The sequence below is a fragment of the Homarus americanus genome, unplaced genomic scaffold, assembly GCF_018991925.1.
Source record: "Homarus americanus isolate GMGI-L3 unplaced genomic scaffold, GMGI_Hamer_2.0 scaffold11150, whole genome shotgun sequence".
Classification (NCBI taxonomy): domain Eukaryota; kingdom Metazoa; phylum Arthropoda; class Malacostraca; order Decapoda; family Nephropidae; genus Homarus; species Homarus americanus.
The window spans coordinates 984,071-1,010,827 of NW_024720555.1; the positions used below are offsets into that span (position 1 = coordinate 984,071).

The 26,757-nt window shown below is 43.9% G+C and overlaps 1 protein-coding gene across 1 annotated transcript in view; it reads right to left on the reverse strand.

Annotated features, from left to right (window-relative positions):
• Positions 1-26,757, reverse strand: part of LOC121860580 (F-actin-uncapping protein LRRC16A-like) — a 185,545-nt gene that overhangs the window by 107,879 nt on the left and 50,909 nt on the right. The window contains 4 exon segments of the mRNA XM_042357746.1: positions 6,091-6,185; positions 6,551-6,715; positions 11,873-12,121; positions 13,014-13,147. Coding sequence (XP_042213680.1) covers positions 6,091-6,185; positions 6,551-6,715; positions 11,873-12,121; positions 13,014-13,147 — 643 coding nt within the window.

Here is a 26,757-nt window from a genome sequence, read left to right on the forward strand (position 1 = left end):
GCCAGTTACGTATTGCTCCAGCAGTGTTAGAAGAATCTTGAACGAGACTGTACCAGTTATTACCACATATAATTAACCCAAAACGCCCAAAATATCTACATGTTACAGGCAGGTACGAGGCCGTTACCTATACGGTACAGTACAGTACCACACAAAACGAACCACAAACTGCCAAAAACTATATCAGCATTTTCAGCATAGTCCGAGCCTTCAACGTCTACCATAGTATTCACAGCATTGACACAGGATTGTATGGGTCAGTTCAGGGGTTCAATAGACACACAATAATACTTTTGGAGCCACGTGTACAGAAGACATTAAGTAACTCGCCAATGAAACAGAAAATCACTTGTGTCGTCGGGTCAGCTATGAAAATCTGAGACAACCTCGTAACAACACAAAAAATTGACCTAAGTTGGAGAGATGAAATTGTCCCAATCCAGGTGAATTCTTGTTTAGTATTCAGTTTAACTCTTAATTGGCACTACAAGTTCCATATTCCTCCATACGGTATATGTTTTGGGGTTGAAGGCTTACATCTGACAAGACACTAGTGAATTTTTTATCTCCTGAACAAAACTCCAAAAACAAAATCATGCCACTACTGAACCCTTAAAAAACCTCCTTAAAATAATAGGAATAACCACATTAACAAAACCTACAGACACAACGTCATCCCACGAATCAATAGTGACGAGGAAAAGTCACAGAACAGATGTTTCAAATCTCACTTAACGTTCACTTGTCATTGATTTAATGCCCAGAAGGTAAATATAACCATGGACAAGGAAAAAAAAAAGGTTAAAACCATTATGCAAGGCAACATAAGCCAAACCTAACCTAACCACACCTACCCGACATCATTAAGGTATAAGAATTTGGACTAAATGTAAAAAAAAATGGGTTGATCTTAAAACAAATGAGTTGGTCTTACAAGGTGAACTTTTGGGTGTTCTTGTATTTACTCCTGAAATCACAGACATAACAAAACAAGGACAAATAACAAACAAAACAAGTACACGTTTCATAATGCTTGATACAAAAAATATTGTCCTTACAAAATTCCTAAATAATCAACAGATGAACAAAGAAAGATGTACACCTCATTTTTTGACCAATAAATGGAAAGTTCTGATGCACACTAATAATACCTGCCTCCTTACACTATCATCTCACTTCCTTACAAAGAAAGTTATAAAGTTACATAATTCAACATTAAAAAGTACTGTACTGTACTGTACAGTACTGCTGTATTATCTAACATGTACAGTATTATCATGTTCATCTTATTTATCAATACACCACATATCAGCTTACTAACTGTTTGGGTGGTAGTCTGTTCTTTGTTAGTTTGTTATGACCTTTATTGTCCAGTGTTAGTACAGGAGGAAACCATAGTACCCGGAGATAATGTGCCATGTTCGGTCCTGGATAACACCCGACCTACATCTGTCCTGGGCCAGGGGATTGAACCCAAGACACAGTGGTGAGATACAGGCGTTACCTTTGCCGTTTTGTGACACTGACAGCATTATAATCATCATTTAACAGATGACTCAAAGGTTTATAATCACTATAAGACCTACACAAACCTGGGCCGGATCCCTCAGTGTTTACATATCACACAGTTACACAACAAGTATCTGGACATGTAAACAATACCGCCTCACTTAATTTCAATTTGGTCAATATGTTATCTGTTCTTAAATCATACAACATATACTAAATGTTCTATCTATTACTTGGGATATAAAGTTTTAAAATAAATCTGATAACTTACAGACACACTATAACAATTAAGGTGAAAAGTCGACTGCATTACTTGATATAAATGAATTTGTTGAGTATCACAGTCTTAAAACACATTTCTATTAACACCTATGAAAGGCACAAGGTTCACTGGTACTATGGACCTTAACCTCTACTTGTACTTATACAATATTTCTAAATAATGTGTCTGAATATAAGAACAGATCATCAAAAATAAAGGAAGTCAGTCATTAAGTCACAATGTTGTGGTAGAAGTGACTGAGGATCAAGAAAACTTAAGGAGAGAAAGATGAGAGAGATAAATAATCAAAGACTGCAGTAAATCATTTCCTATAACCATCACTGTAGCACGAGAAAAAACTTAAAACATAACAATAAAGTGGTGGACGATGTCTTAAACTTAATGAAAATATGTTTAAACTTGACTCAAAAGGCTGACAGCAATAAAAAAGAGTAACGACTTGTATAACAACAAAGACTCCAGGCAACGCAAGACAGACACAAATGAATCTCCATACTACAACAGTCCTTGGTGTTACTTGGTTATTTGAGACTCACACACCGCCTGTCCTCCTGCTGCTGTGTTATATAAGCCATAGCTAGATAACATGCTCATATGACAGCACCAGTTCATACACTCTCCCACATACAATACCAGACAAGTTAATAAGTGGCTTCTGAATCAATGTAAGAAAGAACGGCCAAATGACCTGCCCAATGTCAATATGGCATAAAATCAAACCTCGATGTTTCATTCTGTGTTCTGTTACATGAAACAATAGAACCAACATCAGAATTATACTCAGCAGCTCCAGGGTTTCTAAGTGTTTAGGTCAATGGCCCAAAGAGGATCTGCAAGAGGATGGTGTGGCTGTGTCCTTTGAATTATTTAACCCACACAATAAACTACATCAAGCCCAAGACATCAATTGACTATAGGTTAGTTTAAAGCTCCTTCTAAAGTAGAGTTTACCAATTTTTCTACCCCCTTTGAAAAACTCGACTACCCAATAACCAGTTTAAAAATTAAAAACCCTGCAGCTGCCATATTCATTACTGTATATATCTATAAGCACCAGAGCAATCAATTAACCTTCAGCACGACATACAAGTCAATTAACAGGTTAACAAATCATCGAGATTGGATATTCAAATTAGCATCCCAAAGCTATGTGTGGGGGCTAGTGGCATCATGACACTGCCTCCCCAAAGTTAAGTATTTCCCAGCTAGGCAGCCATACAACAGCAGAGTGTGCGAGTATAGTGGTACTGCAAAGGAATAATAACGGCAATTAAAAGTGGTAATAACAAACCCCCAGCCACCGGCGACAGCTTGGCTACCAGGCCGCACAGATTGGTTAAACCTGTTGGGAGGAAATGCACGGAAAACAACAATTATTACTCAACAAGTTTTTCTACCCACCGTTTACCTACTGCTCTCCTTAACACCATCATTTATAGGCCTAAACAATATCAATTATCATTCTATACAATCTCAAATGTTATCATATAGTATCACCATTAATATCACATCATACAAGGCCTTACAAACCCTGACCTAAGTTCTCTTAATATCCACCTGTACTGTACTGTATATTTCCACACACACACACACACACACACACACACACACACACACACACACACACACACACACACACACACACACACACACACACACACACACACACACACACACACGCATGCACACACACACGCATGCACACACACACACACACACACACACGCGCATGCACACTCAACCAGACTTTATCTCTGGTAATAGTATAGAAGAACAAAAAATCTTCCATCCTTCTATTCTGGACTCCTGAATTAATTATTTTTTAATTAGTACAACTCTTATCTTTGCTGTTCCCTGGATGGATCACAAGGTTAATATATCACCAAGTACATGTGTCACCAGGTTCACTAGGTACATGTGTCACCAGGTTCACCAGGTACATGTGTCACCAGGTTCACTAGTTACATGTGCCACCAGCTTCACTAGGTACATGTGTCACCAGGTTCACCAGTCACCAGGTTCACCAGTCACCAGGTACTGTACATGTGTCACCAGGTTCACCAGGTATGTGTGTCTCATATCACTAGTTGACTCATAATGGTCTACTGCAGGAGGACATAATATAGTGAGTCATCCTTTCCTTTCAGTTCTTCCATCTTCAAACATAATCAATCGTATCTTTAATTTATTATTATCTGACAACTCTATCTTTTCCCATTCCTTATTAAATTCTTTCTGAAAAAAATGCCACTATACTTGTAACATTATCATCCACCCCAACTCACTCCTGCATCCACCTCACCTCACTCCTACATCCAGCTCCCCTCACTCCTACATCCACCTCACCTCACTCCCACATCCAGCTCCCCTCACTCCTACATCCACCTCACCTCACTCCTACATCCACCTCCCCTCACTCCCACATCCACCTCACCTCACTCCTACATCCAGCTTAACCCCCTCCCACTCCACACAATCACCGCTCCTTTACACACACACTGACACTGGGCCTTGGTCTGTTAAATAAGCTGCATCACATTATAAAGCCTGAGCAGCTGTATGCAAAAATTATACCAAACAATGCTAAAGAAGCTTATTAATAAACTAATAAAGAAAAGTAGCTACAGATGTCAGGCAATATAAATAAAATATTTATTAAAAGAATAGAAAGAAGTAATTTGTTAAAAACTTGTAAGAAAGGATAAAAAACACCAGTTGGGTTTGTCACAAGGCTTGAGAATACAAGTACAGTATTAGGATATAGCTTAGAAGAATGTGCTTAACCTCTTCACTATGGGGACACTGCTATTAATATTTTATTTGGTTAATGCCAGATTTTATTCAGTTCAGAGGGGAGCCCAAGAACAAGGGATTAACCAGACCTAAGTAACAGGGAAGACTCCTAGGAAGGGAAGACTGTGATTATAAACTGGAAAAGAAAGTACATGTGGGTCATCCTTCTCTTTGGTACAGTAAGACACAGAGTACAGTACACAGGCAGGGACTCCTTTGAAAAATCTATCTGAAAAACTATATAAAGAAGACATGCTATTTACAGTATATAGATACAGTATGAGTGTGAATATATATATATATATATATATATATATATATATATATATATATATATATATATATATATATATATATATATATATATATATATATATATATATATATATATATATATATATATATATGCAGGAGTGACAGCTACAGGTCAACGATCCCTCACCCAACATCTCTTTTAAGAAATAACTTGGCCAGTACTGTATATCTCTTGTCATTATACCCTGCCTCAACGTGTCTTATTAATATCACTGTGTCAAGTTGTACACAGAACTAATGATGTTTTACTTGCTGTGAAATCTTTCAAGAATCTTGTCATTGTTAACTTTGTCTTGTCACTGCACCAATATTAAACCGGTCCATTGATAGATAAATAAAGGTAATTTGGCACTAATATTACATTTAGATAAATTACTTATTGTAAATCCTTCCCTTCAGTACTACAATCAGTAAAGTATCTCAAATAATGACTGTGACCTCCAATTGTTATCAGGGAATGATCATTAATCAACACCCTAAACTCCCTCATTACTTTAATTCATCATTCTCTGCACCTTTGTCTTCAGGCCACAAAATCTCAATATATTTTCATTTCAAGTATTTTTCCCACTTAAATGCAGGATGGCTAGAAACAGGCAAACACTACGGTAAATGTACGGTCCTTCATTGTTATTCACATCAAAACATACATGCATATTTTTCCTTCCTTCATTTTTATTCATATCATATACATATACTGTCTCTTCCTTCATGTTATACTGTTAATACTGGTACTGTTATAAAAGACACGTTCAGTTGTGGTGCTCCCCTTCCTCAACAAGGCCCCACACCTCCATCACTTAACACAAGCTTCCTACACCCATCAGCAGCAAGTCCTCCCCCAAATGTCACCCCAACAGACTTTTGATCAGGTCGCTGTTAAATGGACCACTGATAGATTCATGGGCAAGCCAAGAAGAGGGTATGACTCCCTACGCCTCCAAGTTCAAAAATTCCTTTCTTCGTTTATCAATGCTTTTATATTTTCTGTTTTTGGTTTCTTGTACAACACAACACTTAGATAAACAGGATAATGCTGGAAGATGTGTTAATTAAATTACCAATGTTTTAATTTTCTTATAGGCTACCATACCTACACTCTTTCCTCCCAAAAATAAATTAATAAATAAATAAATAAAATAAAAGTTCCATAGCGTAGTACTGTGGATCAAGTGGTGTTAGTGACTCACCTTTATCCTCCAGTGGATTGTGCGAGAGGTCAAGTTTCTGCAGAGGAATGTTGCTGTTGGATAGAAGTGCCAATGATAGTTTGTTGGCAAATTCTCTGTAAAAAAAAAATAATTACTGTACTATTAAAAACTTAACCAGAAATTAGATGGGGAAGGTTTTGTTGCTATTAATAATAACAATAGTAAAAGAATAAAAATTAGTTTTTTTTTTTACTTACAAAACTCTTTTCTCAGAAGAAAGATAGTTGTTGTTAATATTATGAAAGAAACACGTTGCCTTTACAAATGTCACTAATAATAATAACAACAACAATAATAATAAAAATAATAATAATAGCAGTACTGTACTGTATATAATAATAATAATAATAGCAATACAGTAACAGCCATAACAATAATAATAGCAATACAGTAACAACAATAATAATAATAAAATAATAACAATAATACTAATACTCACGCTTTGGCACCAATATTATCTAGATAAATTTCTTCTAAGCTAAGTGACTTGCTGACCACGTGTAAAATTCGTTCTATTGCTTCATGAGAGAGTTTACTGTGGCTGGCCCGGAGCTTGCGGAACCACGTGTTGTACTCGAGGGCGCTGATGATGGGGATGAGGTCTCTGTAAAGTGAACCACGATATAAATGGTTTGTTCAGATACATATGAATCATCAACACAAGATGCCATTCTGAGGGTGAACAAAGGACAGTCAGTGTCAGCGTAATGTACAGTATATGATGCATTCCTGAACACCTGTACATTGAGCAGACGTAAAGTAACTGAATGTATGTTGAGTGGATGTACGTTAACTGAATTTACATTGAGTGGATGTACATTAAGCAGACACTAACTATAAAATACAGTATATACACATTTTCTTTAATACATGTACAGTATACACAGGCTTTACTTCTTTAAAATACAAAGAATATTTTACATTTAAAGACATAACCACAGAAGGACAAGTATCAGGCAGGACCAAGGCACCAGAGATTATTAGAGAAGTTCTTTTATCTGGCTTTATTGATATATAACTCCACCTGAGTCTGTCAACACATTATCTCCTCCTATAACTTGTAACTTATTTCTTTCTTCACTCTAGTTTTCTTTCTGTTTATATTTGCAGAAAACAACCTCAGTTACCCACAAAATACAACTATTAGTATATTTCAAAGAGGATTGGTGGGGATGAGACAGTTTATGGCCACACAGTGAACACTTTATACAAGTTAACTCACAGAATTACCCACACAGGCCTGGCATCACCTATCACTGAGGATGAGAAAGAACAGGTACATCTCCTCCTAATTACCCAAATATTTGTGAACTATTTAAGAGATTACAACCAGTCACAACAGAGTAGAAGTCAGTGCTTTAATAAGGATATGAACAAGACAACAATGTACACTGATATTTAGTCTTTATTCATCATCTATTTCTCTCTCACTTTTCCAAATTACCTAAACTGTTCCATCATAGTTGTGTTGTCTTGTTGAGGCAACTCTCATTCTCTTCATACACTCGTAGTGTACTCAGGTGACAAGTGCTTTAACTGTGTTCGAGCCAAAGATGTTGTGCAGTTCTTCAGCAGCTACAAAGTCGTGTTGCTGTTAGGTTGAAGCAAGTGGCTGGTGTTTTACTGTTTGTTTGCCAAAGGTAAAATTCTTATTAACTGCTATAGTACAGTAGTGTTGCAGTCCTTGTGCAAGCGGCTGACAAGTGCTTTACTCATTTATTATCTAAGCATAATATTCCTTAGTACATATTCTTTTTTAGCATTGTTGCATTTACAGTTGCCTACAAATAAGTGACAAATATTAGACTTATCTAGTATAGAACAACTCAGATTTCTTCAGCAAGTGCTGTGAATATTGTTGTTCAGTATTCAGGTGCTGGAAGTGGCGAGTGCTGTTTACTGATTTTAGCCATACACGTTCAATTCGTCAGCTTCTACTGTGAGTGTTGATGTATCCTTAGTGAGAGCTAGTGGCAAATGCTTTACTCAAAAAATACTGTATATTCAATTGTATAATAGCTACATAAATTTGTCAAGTGGCATGTTGTATAGTTCTGGTAAGTTTTCAAGGTGTGGATATGGTCAGTGAAAACAATACTTGAACAGTATTCCACACACAGTACATTACAGTATAAATAAAGCTATGGTGATTAAAACAGTTTCACCAGAACTAGGCAAGACTTGTAAATATACTATGTTGCATAAGATGGTAAAAAAAGGCATAAATATATCCTCATAAAAATGAAATGGTAACCATCGATTAACCATGAACTCATATTAAGCAAATTGTTGTCATAAATAGAACACTTTGAATATTCTGACTAGAGAACAAAACAGTAGATGCATATTTTATAAGAACAAACTGGGGAAGAGTATTATGTACAACCACATAAAAGACTCCTGTCAGTCCTCCAACCTGAGACTCATGAATCCCAGACATCACATACTGTTGGGCCCATAGATGACACACTGGGTCGTGTGATCTCTCAGATTCAAAGGTTCACGAGTCTCTGGGTCGTGAGATGTCTCGGATTCACAAGTTGATGAGTCTCAGGGTTCATGGACAGAACAGAGGACTGACAGGACTCTTTACTGTGACTGTACACAACAATACAAAATTCCTCCTCTTAGCTAAACTAATGGTGCTGAAAACTTGTACTAATATAGACTATGGTGATCAAACAAACGCCTTAAGCTCACAACACAATGTCTCTGCCATAATAATAAGTTTTAAGGTGATCAATATTTTGCAAAAAACTTGGAATAATTTTTCCAAAAGCATGTAAGCAAAGCTTTAAGCTTATCATGAGGTGTAAGGTATGGTATAGCATAATATAGTGATAAGCTTATCATGAAGTGTAAGATATGGTATAGTATAGCACTAAGCTTATCATGAGGTGTATGGTATAGTATAGCACTCGGCTTATCATGAGGTGTAAGGTATGGTATAGTTTAGCACTAAGCTTATCATGAGGTGTAAGGTATAGTATAGCTATAAGCTTACCTTGAGGTATAGTACAAGGTATAATATATTATAGATTAACTCTTTCAATAGTTTCCTTCCCATTAAACACAAGACATAAACACCATATATAAATGAACAAGTGAAATATAGATAACAGGAAAATGTACATAAAAAAATACTCAATAAATTAACAGATAAAATTAACATGTAAGAAATGCCCCATAACTATCAAAATGTAAAATATTATAAAATAAAAATATCAAACTGTATCAGAACTTTATGTTTCACCTTTTGCTGTGTCAGGTCTTGAGTTCTTAAAAAAATGCATTATTATACTATTTTTGTCACAGTCTATCTATACCACAGCAAAAGATTAGGTTAAGTTAAGGTTGGGTAGATTTGGTAAGGTTCACTTAAGTTAGATCAGAGTAGGTTTGGTTAGGTTCAAAGGGCTGGTTAGGTTAGGTTAGACTATATTAGGTTCAGGTACGTAGAAGGGTGTGGAATGTTAATCTGAACTCCACTGAGCATGGCAAAAATGGCAAGATCTCTCTTTTTTTTTAATCACAGTGGGTTGTAGTTTCTTTTAAGCAGGCTAGAACTCGGATGCAAGCAGTGCAACAGTGCATGCTACCAGGGGTGATAATCAGTTGCAGGTCCAATGGGTTACAGTTCTAATAGGCCATAACCTAACCTAAGCTAAACCCCCCAAAAAATCACTGGGGCGTCATTAGCATGAAGACGGCCCATTAGGACTGAGGCCCATTCGAGTACAGTAGTCAACACGATAACTTGATCCTTCACAATAAACATTCTTTCTCAACCCAGATAGCATCAGTGAGTTTAAAACATCTAAAATACTGTAATGGTTTTGTAAAAGTTGCACTATCAGATGAAACAGATCGATCAAGTGAGCTGGAAAACAATGTACAGTATACAAAGTTATTTCAGCTGTAAATGCATCATCACACGAACACAAACACGTAACACAAAGAAAGAAAAAGAAAAAGACCAGGACGTCTGGTAAACGGTGACATTATATCTGGCAGGTGCTTCATCATATCACAGAGGAGTCATTCAGGACCTAGAAATATGACTGTACAGCTTATATACATAACATAACATACATGAACACCAATTGGCACTATCACAAAGAGATAATCGTAAGTCTTACTCTTCTTCCTCTCATGAATCTGACTAGTTACGACAAGCCTAGTTTGTCTGTGTACAACCCCACCTGGACAATATGTATCACTATATGAAAAAATAATGTACAGTACTGGTCAACAATCAGCCGAGTGTTCCTGTGTCAGTCACCATTATGACCACCTGTGCTAACACTTTACACCACCTATCTTACACTATCTACCCTACACCACCTACCCTAGGATCTGCTGTGTCTCACCCAAGCTTATAATCACTACTTATTCCAACTCAACAAAGCTTACATGACACTTCCTTCCCCACGACACACCAAGACTTGTAGGACACCCATAACTCTCTCTAAGAACACTCTAGCTTTAACTTCTCTCTCGTTGGTGGTCTAATGATTATACTGCTTCAACAACTAAGGTCTTCAAGTGCATAACAAAGTCAGTAACTAAACAAGTCCATCAACAATAGAAGATCATAAGAGACAAACTTTCACACTGCCAATCATTACACCCCAAATAGTTGAAGGAGTGATTCATTAACTGGCTCTTCCTTCTAATATTAAAACAACTCTTAGCTGCATTCACTTTCAATATTTTGTTTCTACATAAAGATAGTTGACCATTCTACTATCTACTGTCATTCTAAACTAATAAATATTCACTTTTATTTTCTCTGGCTGACGAATTATTGCAGCACTGCGCTAATGACGATGGTCATAACAGTACGGTACGTCCAACGCTCTAATAAAAACAAATGCTAGATGTAATAAAACTGTGAGTGCTAAGTATACACCTTATAATGCATCTTATCTTTAACAATACAATATCTGATAACACTAAGTGCAAACAACAGAAGCCTTGTGAGGTTTCTGAACAATACACTAGTCTGGCAAGTGGCAACTGCGGTCGTAGAGGAAGATCCTTAAGTGCACTGACCCGAGTGATGAAACAGTTAGTAGAGTAGTGAGGGTGGACGGAGGAGGAACACTAAGAGATACACTAAACTATATAATCAAGGGATCAAAAACCATAAAAAACTCAAGCTCAAAACTATGGTGCAGGTTTCATCATTAGCTGGTAACTCACTGGTCAACCGGCAACACTGGATCACCGAGGACCCATTCTAGAACAGCTATTTTATGAGATTATTTACCTGTTACTGTCCATTCCTCTGAAACGTTTAAAAAAAGAAGCCGTGTGAGCTTGAGAATATTTACAAAATACAGCTAAAGAAAATTGTTACTACAAAGTGTTGACAAGAAGCAGTGATGAACCTCCCAGCAACAAATGGAAGTCAATAATGATCCAGTTTATGGCAGACATGCAGGAGATAGTTAGCTGGACCTCACCAGTTGTGTGTCACTACAAGGGACACACCTGGACCTACTTTGTTTACTGAATATAATAGTTTCTTTATTATAAAAAAGATATATAACTGAAGAACTAAAATAACCAACAATTCAAAATAACAATAGACAATACAGTCCAGTACAGTATAATCAAATAGAGTAATTAGATAAAAGTAATGAGAGCTAGACAGGGCAATATCCTGACATATTAAGACACTTTATAACTAACTATAACTTCCAGATAGCTAGAGCTTGACAGTCACAACAAGTACTACATCATTTTCCTCACTCACTTTTGTTCTAAATAATCAAAATCGTGTAGGTAGAGCTCTCGAGTGTCGTGTGAAAGGTAGATGGTGTCGACGTCCCACGCCACCTCTTCTCTGTACGGCAGCGCGTGGTAGTCGCACATACACATGTACTGAGTAGAGAAGCCGCCACAGGGACCCATGTCTCTAGTGCCTCCCAAAGTTGCTCGCTCCAGCTCTTCCAACTGTTGCATCCGCTTGAGGGGCTGGATGTCCACTTTACGGATGATGTGTCTGTAAAAGTTTCACGAGATCAAGAGGTGTTCCTATGTTTTTCCTTCCTTTCATAGTATAAAAAATATTACCTGAATGCATTAAACAATCTAGTCCTTTACTAACTCACCCATCACTCCCCTACTCCCTATCATTTCAACCCCTTCACTATGGGGATGCCACTTTTAATATTTACTTTAGCTAATGCCAGGCAATTTTACTCAGCTCAGAGGGGAACCCATACACAGGGGATTAAATGCTGCAAATCAACTCAAGTGTAGTATATAAAATGTCTGGAAACAAACTCATTAACAACTGGTTTGAAATTTACCCAATGTTAAAATTCTATAAACTGTTGGGTATGACGGAATAAACTGTTGAGTATGACGGAATAAACTGTTGAGTATGACGGAATAAACTGTTGAGTATGACGGAATAAACTGTTGAGTATGACGGAATAAACTCAAGGGAACAAGTTGGTGGATTCCTCTGGGGGTTAAGAAACTGAATGAAGAGGATTAAGTCATCATACTAAAGGGGGTCAAGTCATCATACTCAAGGAGGTTAAGTCATCATACTCAAGGGGTTAAGTCATCATATTCAAGGAGGTTAAGTCATCATATTCAAGGAGGTTAAGTCATCATACTCAAGGGGTTAAGTCATCATACTCAAGGGGTTAAGTCATCATATTCAAGGAAGTTAAGTCATCATATTCAAGGAGGTTAAGTCATCATATTCAAGGAGGTTAAGTCATCATACTCAAGGGGTTAAGTCATCATATTCAAGGGGTTAAGTCATCATACTTGTCAAGGGGTTAAGTCATCATACTCAAGGGGTTAAGTCATCATACATCATAGGGACTAAGAACATAAGACGCAGCAGAGAGAGAGAGAGACTGGTTGAGCGCGCTTACGTGAGAGGAACCGCTGGGAAGATATTTTTGAGCGCGGTCCCCAAACTTAGCACCATCGTGTCCACCTCATGACTGCTGTTCTCCTCGTGTGTGGTGTAGTAAGTATACACCCGGTCACAAACTGTCAGACATAACTGTAAAGGATAAAGACGAACAAAAGGAGGGAGAGATTAGTGACTGTATGCCCGGTCACAAACTGTCCAAAGCATAACTGGAATACAATAACAGTTAAGAGTAAGTGTATCCCTGTTCAAACTCGACATCCAGTCACACACAAATCAACACAAGATAATATTTATTCATTCATATACCAAATCATCCATCAGGTTAACATCCAACATACCATTGCACATCTAGTCATCCATCTATCATCCAATCCTTCACTCATCCACATATAATTCACCACTGTACATTCATTAAAACATTTTGACATTTCCTATTCATTTTTTTCGTGCGTCTCGAGTAATGTTTAAAACAGTCACCCCGGAGGTACAGATAAAACAAAGAAAACGAGAATTACTGTTTCTCCTAAATATTTAATTAAAATTTTTCATTAGAAATAAACAATGACTAAACTATCTTAAATAACAAAATACAATATAGATATGACCTGAAATGTAAAGAAAGGTTATTATCACCAACTTTCCTGACGTCATTCATCACGTCAGCCAATGAGAGCTCAGGTGACGGTACGGTACTTACCCCCATGGTTAGTGAGAGGATGTTAGGGACTAAGAGGCTGGGTTGGATGAGAGGGGAGGAGTGTGAGAGGTGGTGGCACTCTCTTACACTCTAGGTGGCACTGTAGAGGCACCCGTAAGTGAAGGAGGAGCAGGAGGAGAAGGCGGAGGCATTGTGTTCACCAGGACGGACAGACGGTGGTGGGTTATAGCAATGATCAATCACCAACACCCTTCTGATGGTAGTCACAGTATCTTCACCACACACAATAAAACACTCGTCCTCACTTGTCACCAACGTTCTCATCACTCCTTATACCTTCACTCTTCATCATCACCACGCCTTCACCAGGCGTCGTCACTCCAACAAATTCACCAATGATTGTCTGTCACTCGCATGTGTCGTAGATCACTGCTGTATTAATATGTATAAACACTGTTACAACATATGACTGAAACTGACAGGTTTAGACAGTTCACAGTCAAGTAAGTTGATCCACACACACACACACACACACACACACACACACACACACACACCAAACCTAATTCACACATCAATAACGACTATGAAAAAATAAAACGTCGATGACTCTCCACCCAGCTTATTTTACCTCAAGATTAGATTGTGGGTTGGGTTGCTGTTGTGTTGTTGGGTTGGGTTGTTGTGTTGGGTTGCTGGGTTGTTGCGGTTAAGGTTGTTGGGTTGGGTTGGGTTGGGTTGGGTTGGGTTGGGTTGGGTTGGAGATTCTTCTGGTGAACCAAAAACTAGTTATAAAATCACACAGAAAATATTGATAACCAGATATTTATAATAACACCACGTGGATTATTTTGTTCAATGGTGAGAATACATTTAAAAATGGCGCCAATAATATAATGTAAAAATGGGTAATATTATGACCTATTTTACGTTATATTTCTTGTTATCCTCGCAGAAATAATCAATTAACTAAAATAAACAGTAATTTCGCCCTCCCAATCATCACACAAGACACAGTACTGTACAATATATCGCGTTGTTTACATGCGTGACGTCACTGTGGAGGAGGGGAAAAAGAGCGGGAAGCACGATGACGTCACGGTATCAAGTCACTGCCGCGTCTGCCCACAACTATCAGTGACACCCAGCACGAGGAGACTCATGGTGTGTGTGTGTGTGTGTGTGTGTGTGTGTGTGTGTGTGTGTGTGTGTGTGTGTGTGTGTGTGTGTGTGTGTGTGTGTGTGTGTGTGTGTGTGTGTGTGTGTGTGTGTGTGTGTGTATGTGTGTGTGTGTGTGTGTGTGTGTGTGTAAAAGAGAAGAGCTACAACAGCAAATTGAGAAGAAGTAAAATAAAAAGAAGAAGAAGAAGAAGAAGAGCGTCAGTAACTTAACTCTTAATGACCACACCTGGGATGATGGACGGACACTCTACCTGGTGTGTGTGTGGTGAGGAGGAAGACGTGTGAGGGCTGTGATGGTGAGGGGGAAGACGTGAGGGGCTGTGATGGTGAGGGAAGACGTGTGAGGGCTGTGATGGTGAGGGGAAGACGTGTGAGGGGCTGTGATGGTGAGGGGGAAGACGTGTGAGGGCTGTGATGGTGAGGGGGAAGACGTGTGAGGGGCTGTGATGGGGGGGGAGACGTGAGGGGGCTGTGAGGTGGGGGGTGGGAGAGGAATGTGAGGCTGTGTGGTGAGGCTGTGTGCCACATACAGGCGTGTGGTGCTGGACCAACACAAACAGACCACTCAGGTAGGTTCACCACTGCATTTCACCATCCCCGGGACACACACACACACACACACACACACACACACACACACACACACACACACACACACACACACACACACACATATATATATATCTAGGCTAACTGTACACGTATGCCAACACTATGTGTGTGTGTGTGAAATAATAATAATAATAATAAAGGTTTATTGAAAAGTTCTGCACCCAAAGGCTGAAAATATACATTGGACATAAATGACTTATTACATACATTGGTGGTTTAACAAAAGCCTTCATTAGAGAAAGGTGAAGGAACATACAGTGAACATACAGATTAATGTAGGTGTTGAACAGCAAACTTCGTAGTAGTAACTCCCCAGATGGTGTTAGAGGAACTCACGGTGTAGTAGTTCTCACAGATGGTGTTATGAGGACCTGACGTGGTGTAATAGTTCCTCACAGATGGTGTTATGAGACCTGACGTGGTGTAATAGTTCTCACAGATGGTGTTATGAGGACCCTGACGTGGTGTTAGTTCCCTCACAGAGAGGCCTGACGGTGTAATAGTTCCTCACAGATTTATGAGGGACCTGACGTGGTGTAATAGTTCCACAGATGGTGTTATGAGGGACCTGACGTGGTGTAATATTCCCTCACAGATGTAAGAGGGCCTGACGTGTGAATACCTCACAGATGGTGTTATGAGGGACGTGTATAATAGTCTCACAGATGGTGTTATGAGGGACTTGACGTGGTGTAATAGTTCCCTCACAGATGGTGTTATGAGGACCCGAGTAATAGTTCCCCACAGATGGTGTTATGAGGGCCTCACGTGGTGTAGTAATTCCCCACAGATGGTGTTAAGAGGTCAGTGTAGTAATTTCACAGATGGTGTTATGAGGCCTGACGGTGGCACCTCACAGACATGAGGCTCACGGTAGTACCTCACAGATGGTGTGAGGGGCCTCACGTGGTGTAGTATTCTCACAGATGGTGTAGGAGGCCTCACGTGGTGTAGCCTCACAGATGATAGTATGAGGGGCCTCACGTGGTGTAATTCCCCACAGATGGTGTTAAAGAGGCCTCACGTGGTGTAGTACCCTCACAAATGACATTCATCCATGCACAGATAGCCAAACCTCACACCCACTAACGTAACCTAACCCAACCAAGCTTTCACATGTCTTGCATCATAATAAACCACCTGACTGACAGACAGACACAGACAGACAGACAGACAGACATACCTCCCAGGTCTGAGTGTCCAAGCGCATGCCCCACCTCCCCGGCCCCTGACACGCCCCTGGTAGTGATAACGACGCACTGGAGGTCACGGTCATCTGGCCTCACTGACACACGCCCTGGTAGTGATAACGTGACGCACTGCTTGGAGGTCACGGTCATCTGGCCTCACTGACACACGCCCTGGTGATAACGTGACGCACTGCTTGGAGGTCACGGTCATCTGGCCTCACTGACACACGCCCTGGTAGTGATAACGTGACGCACTGCTTGGAGGTCACGGTCATCTGGCCTCACTGACACACGCCCTGGTAGTGATAACGTGACGCACTGCAGGTCACGGTCATCTGGCCTCACCGACACACGCCCTGGTAGTGATAACGTGACGCACTTTGAGGTCACGGTCATCTGGCCTCACTGACACGCCCTGGTAGTGATAACGGACGCACTGTTTGGAGGTCACGGTCATCTGGCCTCACTGACACACGCCCTGGTAGTGACGCACATCTTGGAGGTCACGGTCATCTGGCCCTGACACACGCCCGGTAGTGATAACGTGACGCACCGCTTGGAGGTCACGGTCATCTGGCCTCACGACACACGCCCTGGTAGTGATCGCGTGACACACTCCTTGAGGTCACGGTCATCTGGCCTCACTCGACACGCCCCAGGTGATAACGTGACGCACCGCTTGAGGTCACGGTCATCTGGCCTCACTGACACACGCCCCGGTAGTGATAACGTGACGCACTGTTTGAGTCACGGTCATCTGGCCTCACTGACACACGCCCTGGTAGTGATAACGTGACGCACTGCTTGAGGTCACGGTCATTGGCCTCACTCGACACCCTGGTAGTGATAACGTGACGCACTGCTTGGAGGTCACGGTCATCTGGCTTCACTGACACACACCTGGTGATCACGTGACACTTGAGGTCACGGTCATCTGGCTCACTGACACACGCCCTGGTAGTGATAACGTGACGCACTCGCTTGGAGGTCACGGTCATCTGGCCTCACTGACACGCCCTGGTAGTGATAACGTGACGCACTGCTTGGAGGTCACGGTCATCTGGCCTCACTGACACACACCCTGGTAGTGATCGCGACACTTGAGGTCACGGTCATCTGGCCTCACTGACACACGCCCCTAGTGATAACGTGACGCACTGCTTGAGGTCACGGTCATCTGGCTCACTACACACACCCTGGTAGTGATAACGTGACGCACTGCTTGGAGGTCACGGTCATCTGGCTCACTGACACACACCCTGGTAGTGATAACGTGACGCACTGCTTGGAGGTCACGGTCATCTGGCCTCACCACACGCCCTAGTGATAACGTGACGCACTGCTTGGAGGTCACGGTCATCTGGCCTCACTGCCACACACACCCTGGTAGTGATCACGTGACACGGAGGTCACGGTCATCTGGCCTCACTGACACACGCCCTGGTAGTGATCACGTGACACTCTTGGAGGTCACGGTCATCTGGCCTCACTGACACACGCCCTGGTAGATAACGTACGCACTGCTTAGGTCACGGTCATCTGGCCTCACTGACACACGCCTGGTAGTGATAACGTGACGCACTGCTTGGAGGTCACGGTCATCTGGCCTCACTGACACACACCCCTGTAGTGATCGCGTGACACTTGGAGGTCACGGTCATCTGGCCTCACTGACACACACCCTGGTAGTGATCACGTGACACTTGAGGTCACGGTCATCTGGCCTCACTGACACACACCCTGGTAGTGATCACGTGACACTTTGGAGGTCACGGTCATCTGCCTCACTGACACACACGACACTTGGAGGTCATCTGGCCTCCCCTACGCCCATCATATCGTCTTTTAGCTCACCTGAAGATTCACCCCCCTAATTTATTTTCAACGTAAGATTATCCACCCTGATGCTAACCTAACCTGTCCCAATCTACCTAAATTCTAACCTAACCTAACCTAACCTGACCTAATCACCAAACACTAACCTAACCTGACCTAATCTACCCAAACACTAACCTAACCTGACCTAATCTACCCAAACACTAACCTAACCTGACCTAATCTACCCAAACACTAACCTAACCAAATATAACCCACCAGCTCAGCTGACCTAACTCAACCTCCTCTTCAACACACACACACACACACACACACACACCACACACACACACACACACACACACACACACACACACACACACACACACACACACACACACACACACACACACACACACACACACACAATAAACGCCACGGAGAAGTTTCAGTAAAATAAAATAATTTCAAGCATACATGTAATTTACGGCAGATGAGGCTGTGACCGTATGAGACAGACAGACAGACAGAGAGAGAGAGAGAGAGAGAGAGAGAGAGAGAGAGAGAGAGAGAGAGAGAGAGAGAGAGAGAGAGAGAGAGAGAGAGAGAGAGAGATGTACCGAACAATGATTGATAAGGTGATGCAGGGGGATCATGTGTGTGTGTGTGTGTGTGTGTGTGTGTGTGTGTGTGTGTGTGTGTGGCAGACATCATCCTTGCTTCAGAACCCGGGTGAGGGGTGAGGGGTGAGAGACGGTAGGGTCGAGAGAGAGACAGTGTGAGGGGGGTGGCCGACAGTGAGAGACAGTAGGGGGTGGGTCGACAGGTGAGGGGTGAGAGACAGCGTGAGGGGGTAGGCGACAGGTGAGGGGTGAGAGACAGGTGAGGGGGGGTGTAGGGTCGACAGGTGAGGGGTGAGAGACAGTGTGAGGGGTGAGAGACAGTGTGAGGGGGTGTAGGTCGACAGGTGAGGGGTGAGAGACAGCGTGAGGGGGGGTGTAGGTCGACAGGTGAGGGTGAGAGACAGTGTGAGGGGGTGTAGGTCGACAAGCAAAGGTCTGGAAGTTTTACCAAGTGACATCACCAGTCTAGAAGCAGTACCACGTGACATCACCACCTGACAACACCCAGACACCTGCCTAACTGAGTGCCACCAAGCCCACCTCAGCACTCAGGTTCGATACCACCCACCACGAGTGACTGGAGACAGAGAGGCGTAACAACATTTCCCAGGCGACACCGTTATGTTACTGTTACCTGTGGTGTGTGACGTGACAAGGAGTACCCAGGGTAACACTCCGCAGCTATCATCACCTGTCATGTTATCGTTTACGTCACGTTGCGTCACACACACACCTGATAATGGGTGACTGATCGTATAGCCCCTGATATAATGCCCTAATGTAATCTAACCCTAAGAAGTGGGGCCCAATCATAGTGAACCCTTATTCCCCTAATCCCTATGGCCCTAATCGACCCTAATCCCTACGACCAGTCACAGGTCAGGGAGCCAGTACAGATCAGGGTGCCAGGTCAGGTAGCCGTTCAAGTCAAGTCAGGTCAGGGTGTTAGTAAGGTCAGGGAGCCGGTCAGGTCAGGGTGCCAGTATATGTATAATCAGGGAGCCAGTGCATGTCAGGTCAGGAAGCCAATCTGATCAAGTCACATAAATAACTGGTTGTGTAAAACGTCGACTCATCCTTCATAGCACAAGTATTGGGCAAGACTCGTCGACTTTCCACCACTTGTCATAGTTTAGGCTGAGCTAATGGCCGAGGCGCGAGTGTTAGGTTAGGTTAGGTTAGGTTAGGTTAGGTTAGGTTAGGCATTGAGATACGATGGGTTAAGCTAAGTTACGGAGATTAAGTTAGGATGGTTGGGTTAGGTTAGTCGGGTTAGGTTACTTGTGTTAACTTAGGTTACTAAATCTAAGTTAATCTCGGTTAAAGTTTCCCACAATCGAGCAAATTAGTGGCCAGGTACAACACACACCTGTACCTGGTCACCATACTCAGGGTCAGGTGAGGGATATGTGGTGGAGGTGGATGGGTGATGGTGAGTGGTTGTGGTGGGTGGTGGGAGGTGATGGTGACTGGTGGTGGTAGATTGCAGGTGGTGTGAGGGAGGGTTGTCAGATTCTGGACCCCTTATCGTTAGGCACCCCGTTACATTGTGTGCAAGGTGAAGCAGCAGGCAAGCATGCAGAGTTAGCGGCCTGGCCTCACTTGACCTCACCCCAGCACACCATCTCGCGTGACACTTAAGACCAAACACAACCACTGCAGGACAACTCCTTTGCCCCATCCTTCTACCACACGTCCCACCATCACCCTCCCTCCACCACACGCCCCACCATAAACAACAACAAGCCACACATCTCACTTACCTCAATGACATCACCCCTGTAATTTAGGCGAGTAAGACGGACCCTTAAACCTAATTAGCGCCCCACCCACCCCCTCCCCCAGAAGAGAAGCTCATAAGATGCAATAGTTAACAATAGTCTAGGGGTTTGAGGGAAGGGTTCAGATAGCCTAGACTATATAGACTATAGTATGTGAGGGCATTGGGAAGTCGTACTCAGGCATAATCTAATTTACTCAGGTAAGATCACGAGTACCTGGGGCATTTGAAGGTCGTACCCAAGCATAATCTAATGTACTCAGCTAAATATCACGAGTACCTGGTGAACCTTCCCCCACACACACACTGGAGGTCAACAACTAAGAAACGTATCCGGGAGAAAAAAGAAAGAAGTAATAATCTGACTAAGGAAAAGGTCAGAGCACCAGAGTATAAAGACATATCTTTTAAATAAACTAAATTAACTTACTTTACGTTAGATTAGTTAGGTTAGGTTAGGTAAAGGTTAGGTTAGTGACTTCCCCTATATTCCCTAGACCACACCCCCCCCCACCTCAGGTGTTCAAGTACTAACCTCACTCACTGCCCTGTCCCAGGTGTCTGAGGTACTAACCCCACTACTGCCCCCGTCTCAGGTGTTCAGGTACAACCCTCACTACTGCCCCGTCCCAGGTGTTCAGGCAACTAACCCTCACTACTGCCCTGTCTCAGGTGTTCAGGTACTAAACCTCACTCACTGCCCCGTCCCAGGTGTTCAGGTACTCAACCCTCACTACTGCCCTGTCCCAGGTGTTCAGGCATCTAACCCTCACTACTGCCCCCGTCTCAGGTGTTCAGGTACCAACCCTCACTACTGCCCTGTCTCAGGTGTTCAGGTACTAACCCTCACTACTGCCCCGTCTCAGGTGTCAGGTACTAACCCTCACTACTGCCCCGTCTCAGGTGTTCAGGTACTAACCCTCACCACTGTCTCCGTCCCAGGTGTTCAGGTACTAACCCCTCACTACTGCCCGTCCCAGGTGCTCAGGCACTAACCCTCACTACTGCCCCGTCTCAGGTGTTCAGCCACTAACCCTCACTACTGCCCCTGTCCCAGGTGTTCAGGCACAACCTCACCACTGCCCCGTCCAGGTGTTCAGGTACTAACCCTCACTACTCTCCCCGTCCCAGGTGTTCAGGTACTAACCCTCACTACTGCCCCGTCCCAGGTGTTCAGGTACCAACCCTCACTACTGCCCCGTCTCAGGTGTTCAGGTACTAACCCTCACCACGCCCTGTCCCAGGTGTTCAGGCACTAACCCTCACTACTGTCCCCGTCCCAGGTGTTCAGGTACTCAACCCCCCACTACTGCCCCGTCCCAGGTGTTCAGGTACTAACCCCTCACTACTGCCCCTGTCCCAGGTGTTCAGGTACTAACCCTCACCACTGCCCCGTCCCAGGTGTTCAGGTACTAACCCTCACTACTGCCCTGTCCCAGGTGTTCAGGCACTAACCCTCACTACTGCCCCGTCTCAGGTGTTCAGGCACAACCCTCACTACTGCCCCGTCTCAGGTGTTCAGGTACCAACCCCTCACTCACTGCCCCGTCTCAGGTGTTCAGGTACTAACCTCACTACTGCCCCGTCCCAGTGTTCAGGCACTAACCCCTCACTCACGTCCCCGTCCCAGGTGTTCAGGTACTAACCTCACCACCGCCCCGTCTCAGGTGTTCAGGCACTAACCCTCACTACTGCCCCGTCCCAGGTTTCAGGCACTCAACCCTCACTACTGCCCCGTCCCAGGTGTCAGTGCCTAACCCTCACTACTGCCCCGTCCAGGTGTTCAGGTACTCAACCTCACTCACGCCCCGTCCCAGGTGTTCAGGCACTAACCCTCACTACGCCCCGTCCCAGGTGTTCAGGTACTAAACCTCACCACTGCCCCGTCTCAGGTGTTCAGCCACTAACCCTCACCACTGCCCCGTCCCAGGTGTTCAGGTACTAACCCTCACCACTGCCCCGTCCCAGGTGTTCAGCCACTAACCCTCACCACGTCTCCGTCCCAGGTGTTCAGGCACTAACCCCTCACCACTGCCCCGTCCCAGGTGTTCAGGCACTAACCCTCACCACGCCCTGTCTCAGGTGTTCAGGTACTAACCCTCACTACTGCCCCGTCCCAGGTGTTCAGGCACCAACCCTCACTACTGCCCTGTCTCAGGTGTTCAGGCACTAACCCTCACTACGGCCCCGTCTCAGGTGTTCAGCCACTAACCCTCACTACGCCCCCATCTCAGGTGTTCAGGTACTAACCCTCACCACTGCCCTGTCTCAGGTGTTCAGCCACTCAACCCTCACTACTGCCCCGTCCCAGGTGTTCAGGTACTAACCTCACTACTGCCCCGTCCCAGGTGTTCAGGTACTAACCTCACTACTGCCCCGTCTCAGGTGTTCAGGCACTAACCCTCACTACTGCCCTGTCTCAGGTGTTCAGCCACTCAACCCTCACTACTCTCCCCGTCCCAGGTGTTCAGGCACTAACCCTCACTACGCCCCGTCTCAGGTGTTCAGGCACTAACCCTCACTACTTCCCCGTCTCAGGTGTTCAGCCACTAACCCTCACCACTGCCCCGTCTCAGGTGTTCAGGCACTAACCCCCATACTGCCCTGTCTCAGGTGTCGTGGCACACCTCACTACGCCCCGTCTCAGGTGTTCAGGTACTAACCCTCACCACTGCCCCTGTCTCAGGTGTTCAGGCACTAACCCTCACTACTGCCCTGTCTCAGGTGTTCAGGTACCAACCTCACTACTGCCCCGTCCCAGGTGTTCAGGCACAACCCTCACTACTGCCCCGTCTCAGGTGTTCAGGTACTAACCCTCACCACTGCCCCCGTCTCCAGGTGTTCAGGTACTAACCCTCACTACTGGCCCTGTCTCAGGTGTTCAGGTACTCAACCCTCACTACTGCCCCGTCCCAGGTGTTCCGGTACTAACCCCACTACTGCCCCGTCTCAGGTGTTCAGGCAATTAACCTCACTACTGCCCCGTCTCAGGTGTTCAGGTACTAACCCTCACCACTGCCCCGTCTCAGGTGTTCAGCCACTAACTCACTACTGCCCCGTCTCAGGTGTTCAGCCTAACCTAACACTAACCTAACCTAACAGCTCTTAACCTAACCTAAGAACACAAGAATGGAGTAAACTGCAGTCCATACTGGTCAGTCCTGTTTACACCCAACCCCTATCGCTCATATACCCATCCAACCTATGTTTGAAGCTCCAGAGTGTCCGAGTTAATGATGATGTTCGGTAACTTGCCCCACCCATCCACTACTCTATTTCCAAACCTAACCTAACCTAATGTTGTTGTTGTACTATAAACATTCATTCTATCTCCACAAAAACAAAAACTATCTGTCTATATATTTTTCTGCACCAGCCTGTACATACAGTAAACAAACAACAACATTTGACGACATTTATTACAGGAGTTAGGAGACGCGTCACTACAACAGAACCTTCAAGAACAAAACAGGGCAACACAGTACTGCCCTAACGGGTGATAACGGGAGGCTGAAGGTGGTGGTAGGGAGGACGCTGAGGTGGGTGATGGTTGGTGAGGAGGACGCTGAGGGTGGGTGATGGTGGTGAGGGAGGGACGCTGAAGGTGGGTGATGGTGGTGAGGAGGACGCTGAAGGTGGGTAATGGTGGTGCCTTGTGAGGAGGAGGCGCTGAAAGTGGGTGCTGGTGCCTGAACTCGAAGGTGAGGGGAGGTGAGGGCTGGAGGAGTGAGGGGGAGAAGTGAGGAGGGAGGGAGGAGGAGAAGGAACGTAGGAAAACAGTAAAAATGAAGAAAACTGGTCTTGGAATTAGGAGAGGAACTTTGACTGTAGTATTGTGTGTGTGTGTGTGTGTTTCTACGTGCTGGTGTTCACATTGGACAGCACCACCACCACCCGCCCTATACAGTGACCAGACGTTAACTGACCTTTACATATATACAGGCCTACTGCCCGGAAACTGTGTGTGCTCCTCTCTATTGGCTCGAAATTTATTGTTTTTTTAGTTTAGACTGGGACCTATTATGACTGGGACCTATTATCTCCATCGCCACCCCCAAAGAGCACCCATGTGGTAGGGGAGGAGGGCGTTGGGAGGAGCGGAGAGGGATGAGAGGGCGTCACCTCACACCTATGAGAGAACCTGGTGACTGCATGGAGTATCTCAGTCTATTATGGATGAGTGCCGCAATACTTCTCTCTCTCTACCACACGCGCCTTAGTGACCTCAGCGTGTGATATTGCTGGCCGTGATATGTTGTCCGTGGGTCCGTGCGTCCGTAAGCACCTACAATCTCCCCATACATACATACACACACACACACAAGGTAACTGACAACTCGTAAAGTGAAGGGCGGAGGCGGTATGACATGAGGGAGCAGACAGATGGTGGGCGTGGTGCCTCCTCCTACAACATCACCACCACTTCCTCCACCACAACCACCAACACCTCCACCTTCATCATTACCACCACCTCCTCCTCCACCCTCTCCTCCCACCACAACCACCACCACCTCACCACCCAGTCCACCACTCACTACCACAGACACCACCAGTAGTAACTGTTCCCCAGCAGACAGGTCGTGACGTAACTGTTCCTGCGCCAATGATCGTGAGCTACCGAGAACCCTGCCACCGCCCACCTGTGTGTGAGTGTGTGTGTTGAGAGCTTACAAACCTAACCTAACTTAAACCAGATAAAACAAAAACTGGACAGGACAGAAGGAAAAACAAACAAACAAACAAACGGACGGACATCGAGCATTAAACCGCTCCAATACGTTTTCTCAAGTCACTAGGTATAAATAATACTAATAACAGTAATTTACCCGAGTCACACACCAGCCATTAATTACCTCATTATCCGCGGGTCTCAACACAGCCAATCAAAACACAGTATCCAAACATAAACAAACAAACACCATGTACGATTGATCACTATGAACCAGAGGGCGGGTCAGCATAGATTGATTTTAATGTGTCATCAGGCATGTCCCTACTACCCCACCACCAACCCCTACCACCGTGTCTAGCCAAATTATTAACCTCTGAGAAATCATCAGGTCAACTGGATCCTGATCGTGACAGTCATCGTAAAAAAATATCACTCGACACCTCTACCACTCTATTTACTGATTGCAACTCACCTCAGGATCACATGTGTACTAACTCTTCACTTGACTCATCAATATTGTTATTGTTGAATACAACACTCTAGACACACACACACACACTTTCCATCTGTGACTTGGGAACTCCTCTGGTCCGTCAATACAACTGTAGTCATAACAAAAGTCATCCAGGTTATTCACGAGATTTTCTTTAATATCCGGTAAGACGCCCCCCACCACCTGAGCTCACTGGTAGAGGGTTGACAGTATTTCAATAAAGAGTTTCCTTCAATATTTCAGTAATCAGTGGCACGAAAAACATTAACAACATCATATACATTCAAGCCTTTTCCATTTAATGTTCTATAATAATATAACCATATAAATATAACTGCGTCCTTAGTGTATTTTCAATCACTAAAATAATAACATCATAATACATAAGTGTTTTCCAGATTCCATTTTCATCTTGATCAATCACAAACCAATAACAACAGTCTCTCAGGTTGTGGCCAGGGGGTGAAGGGCGTGGTGGGGGTCAGCTGGCGGTAAACAAAGTGGCAGGAAGCACGTGGGCGCCGGGAGAATCAGCTGGAGCCACAACAACACACGCGCACAACAAGGCTCTCACTACTGTACTGTCAGTCAGTCAGCCAACCGCCTCCTGCCCCTCCCCCTCCACCGTCTCACGCTACGCCAGAAGGGTGGGGTGGTGGAAGGAGGAGCTGAAGGGAAGATGGTGGAGGAGGTGGGAAGGGGAAGGGAAGAAGG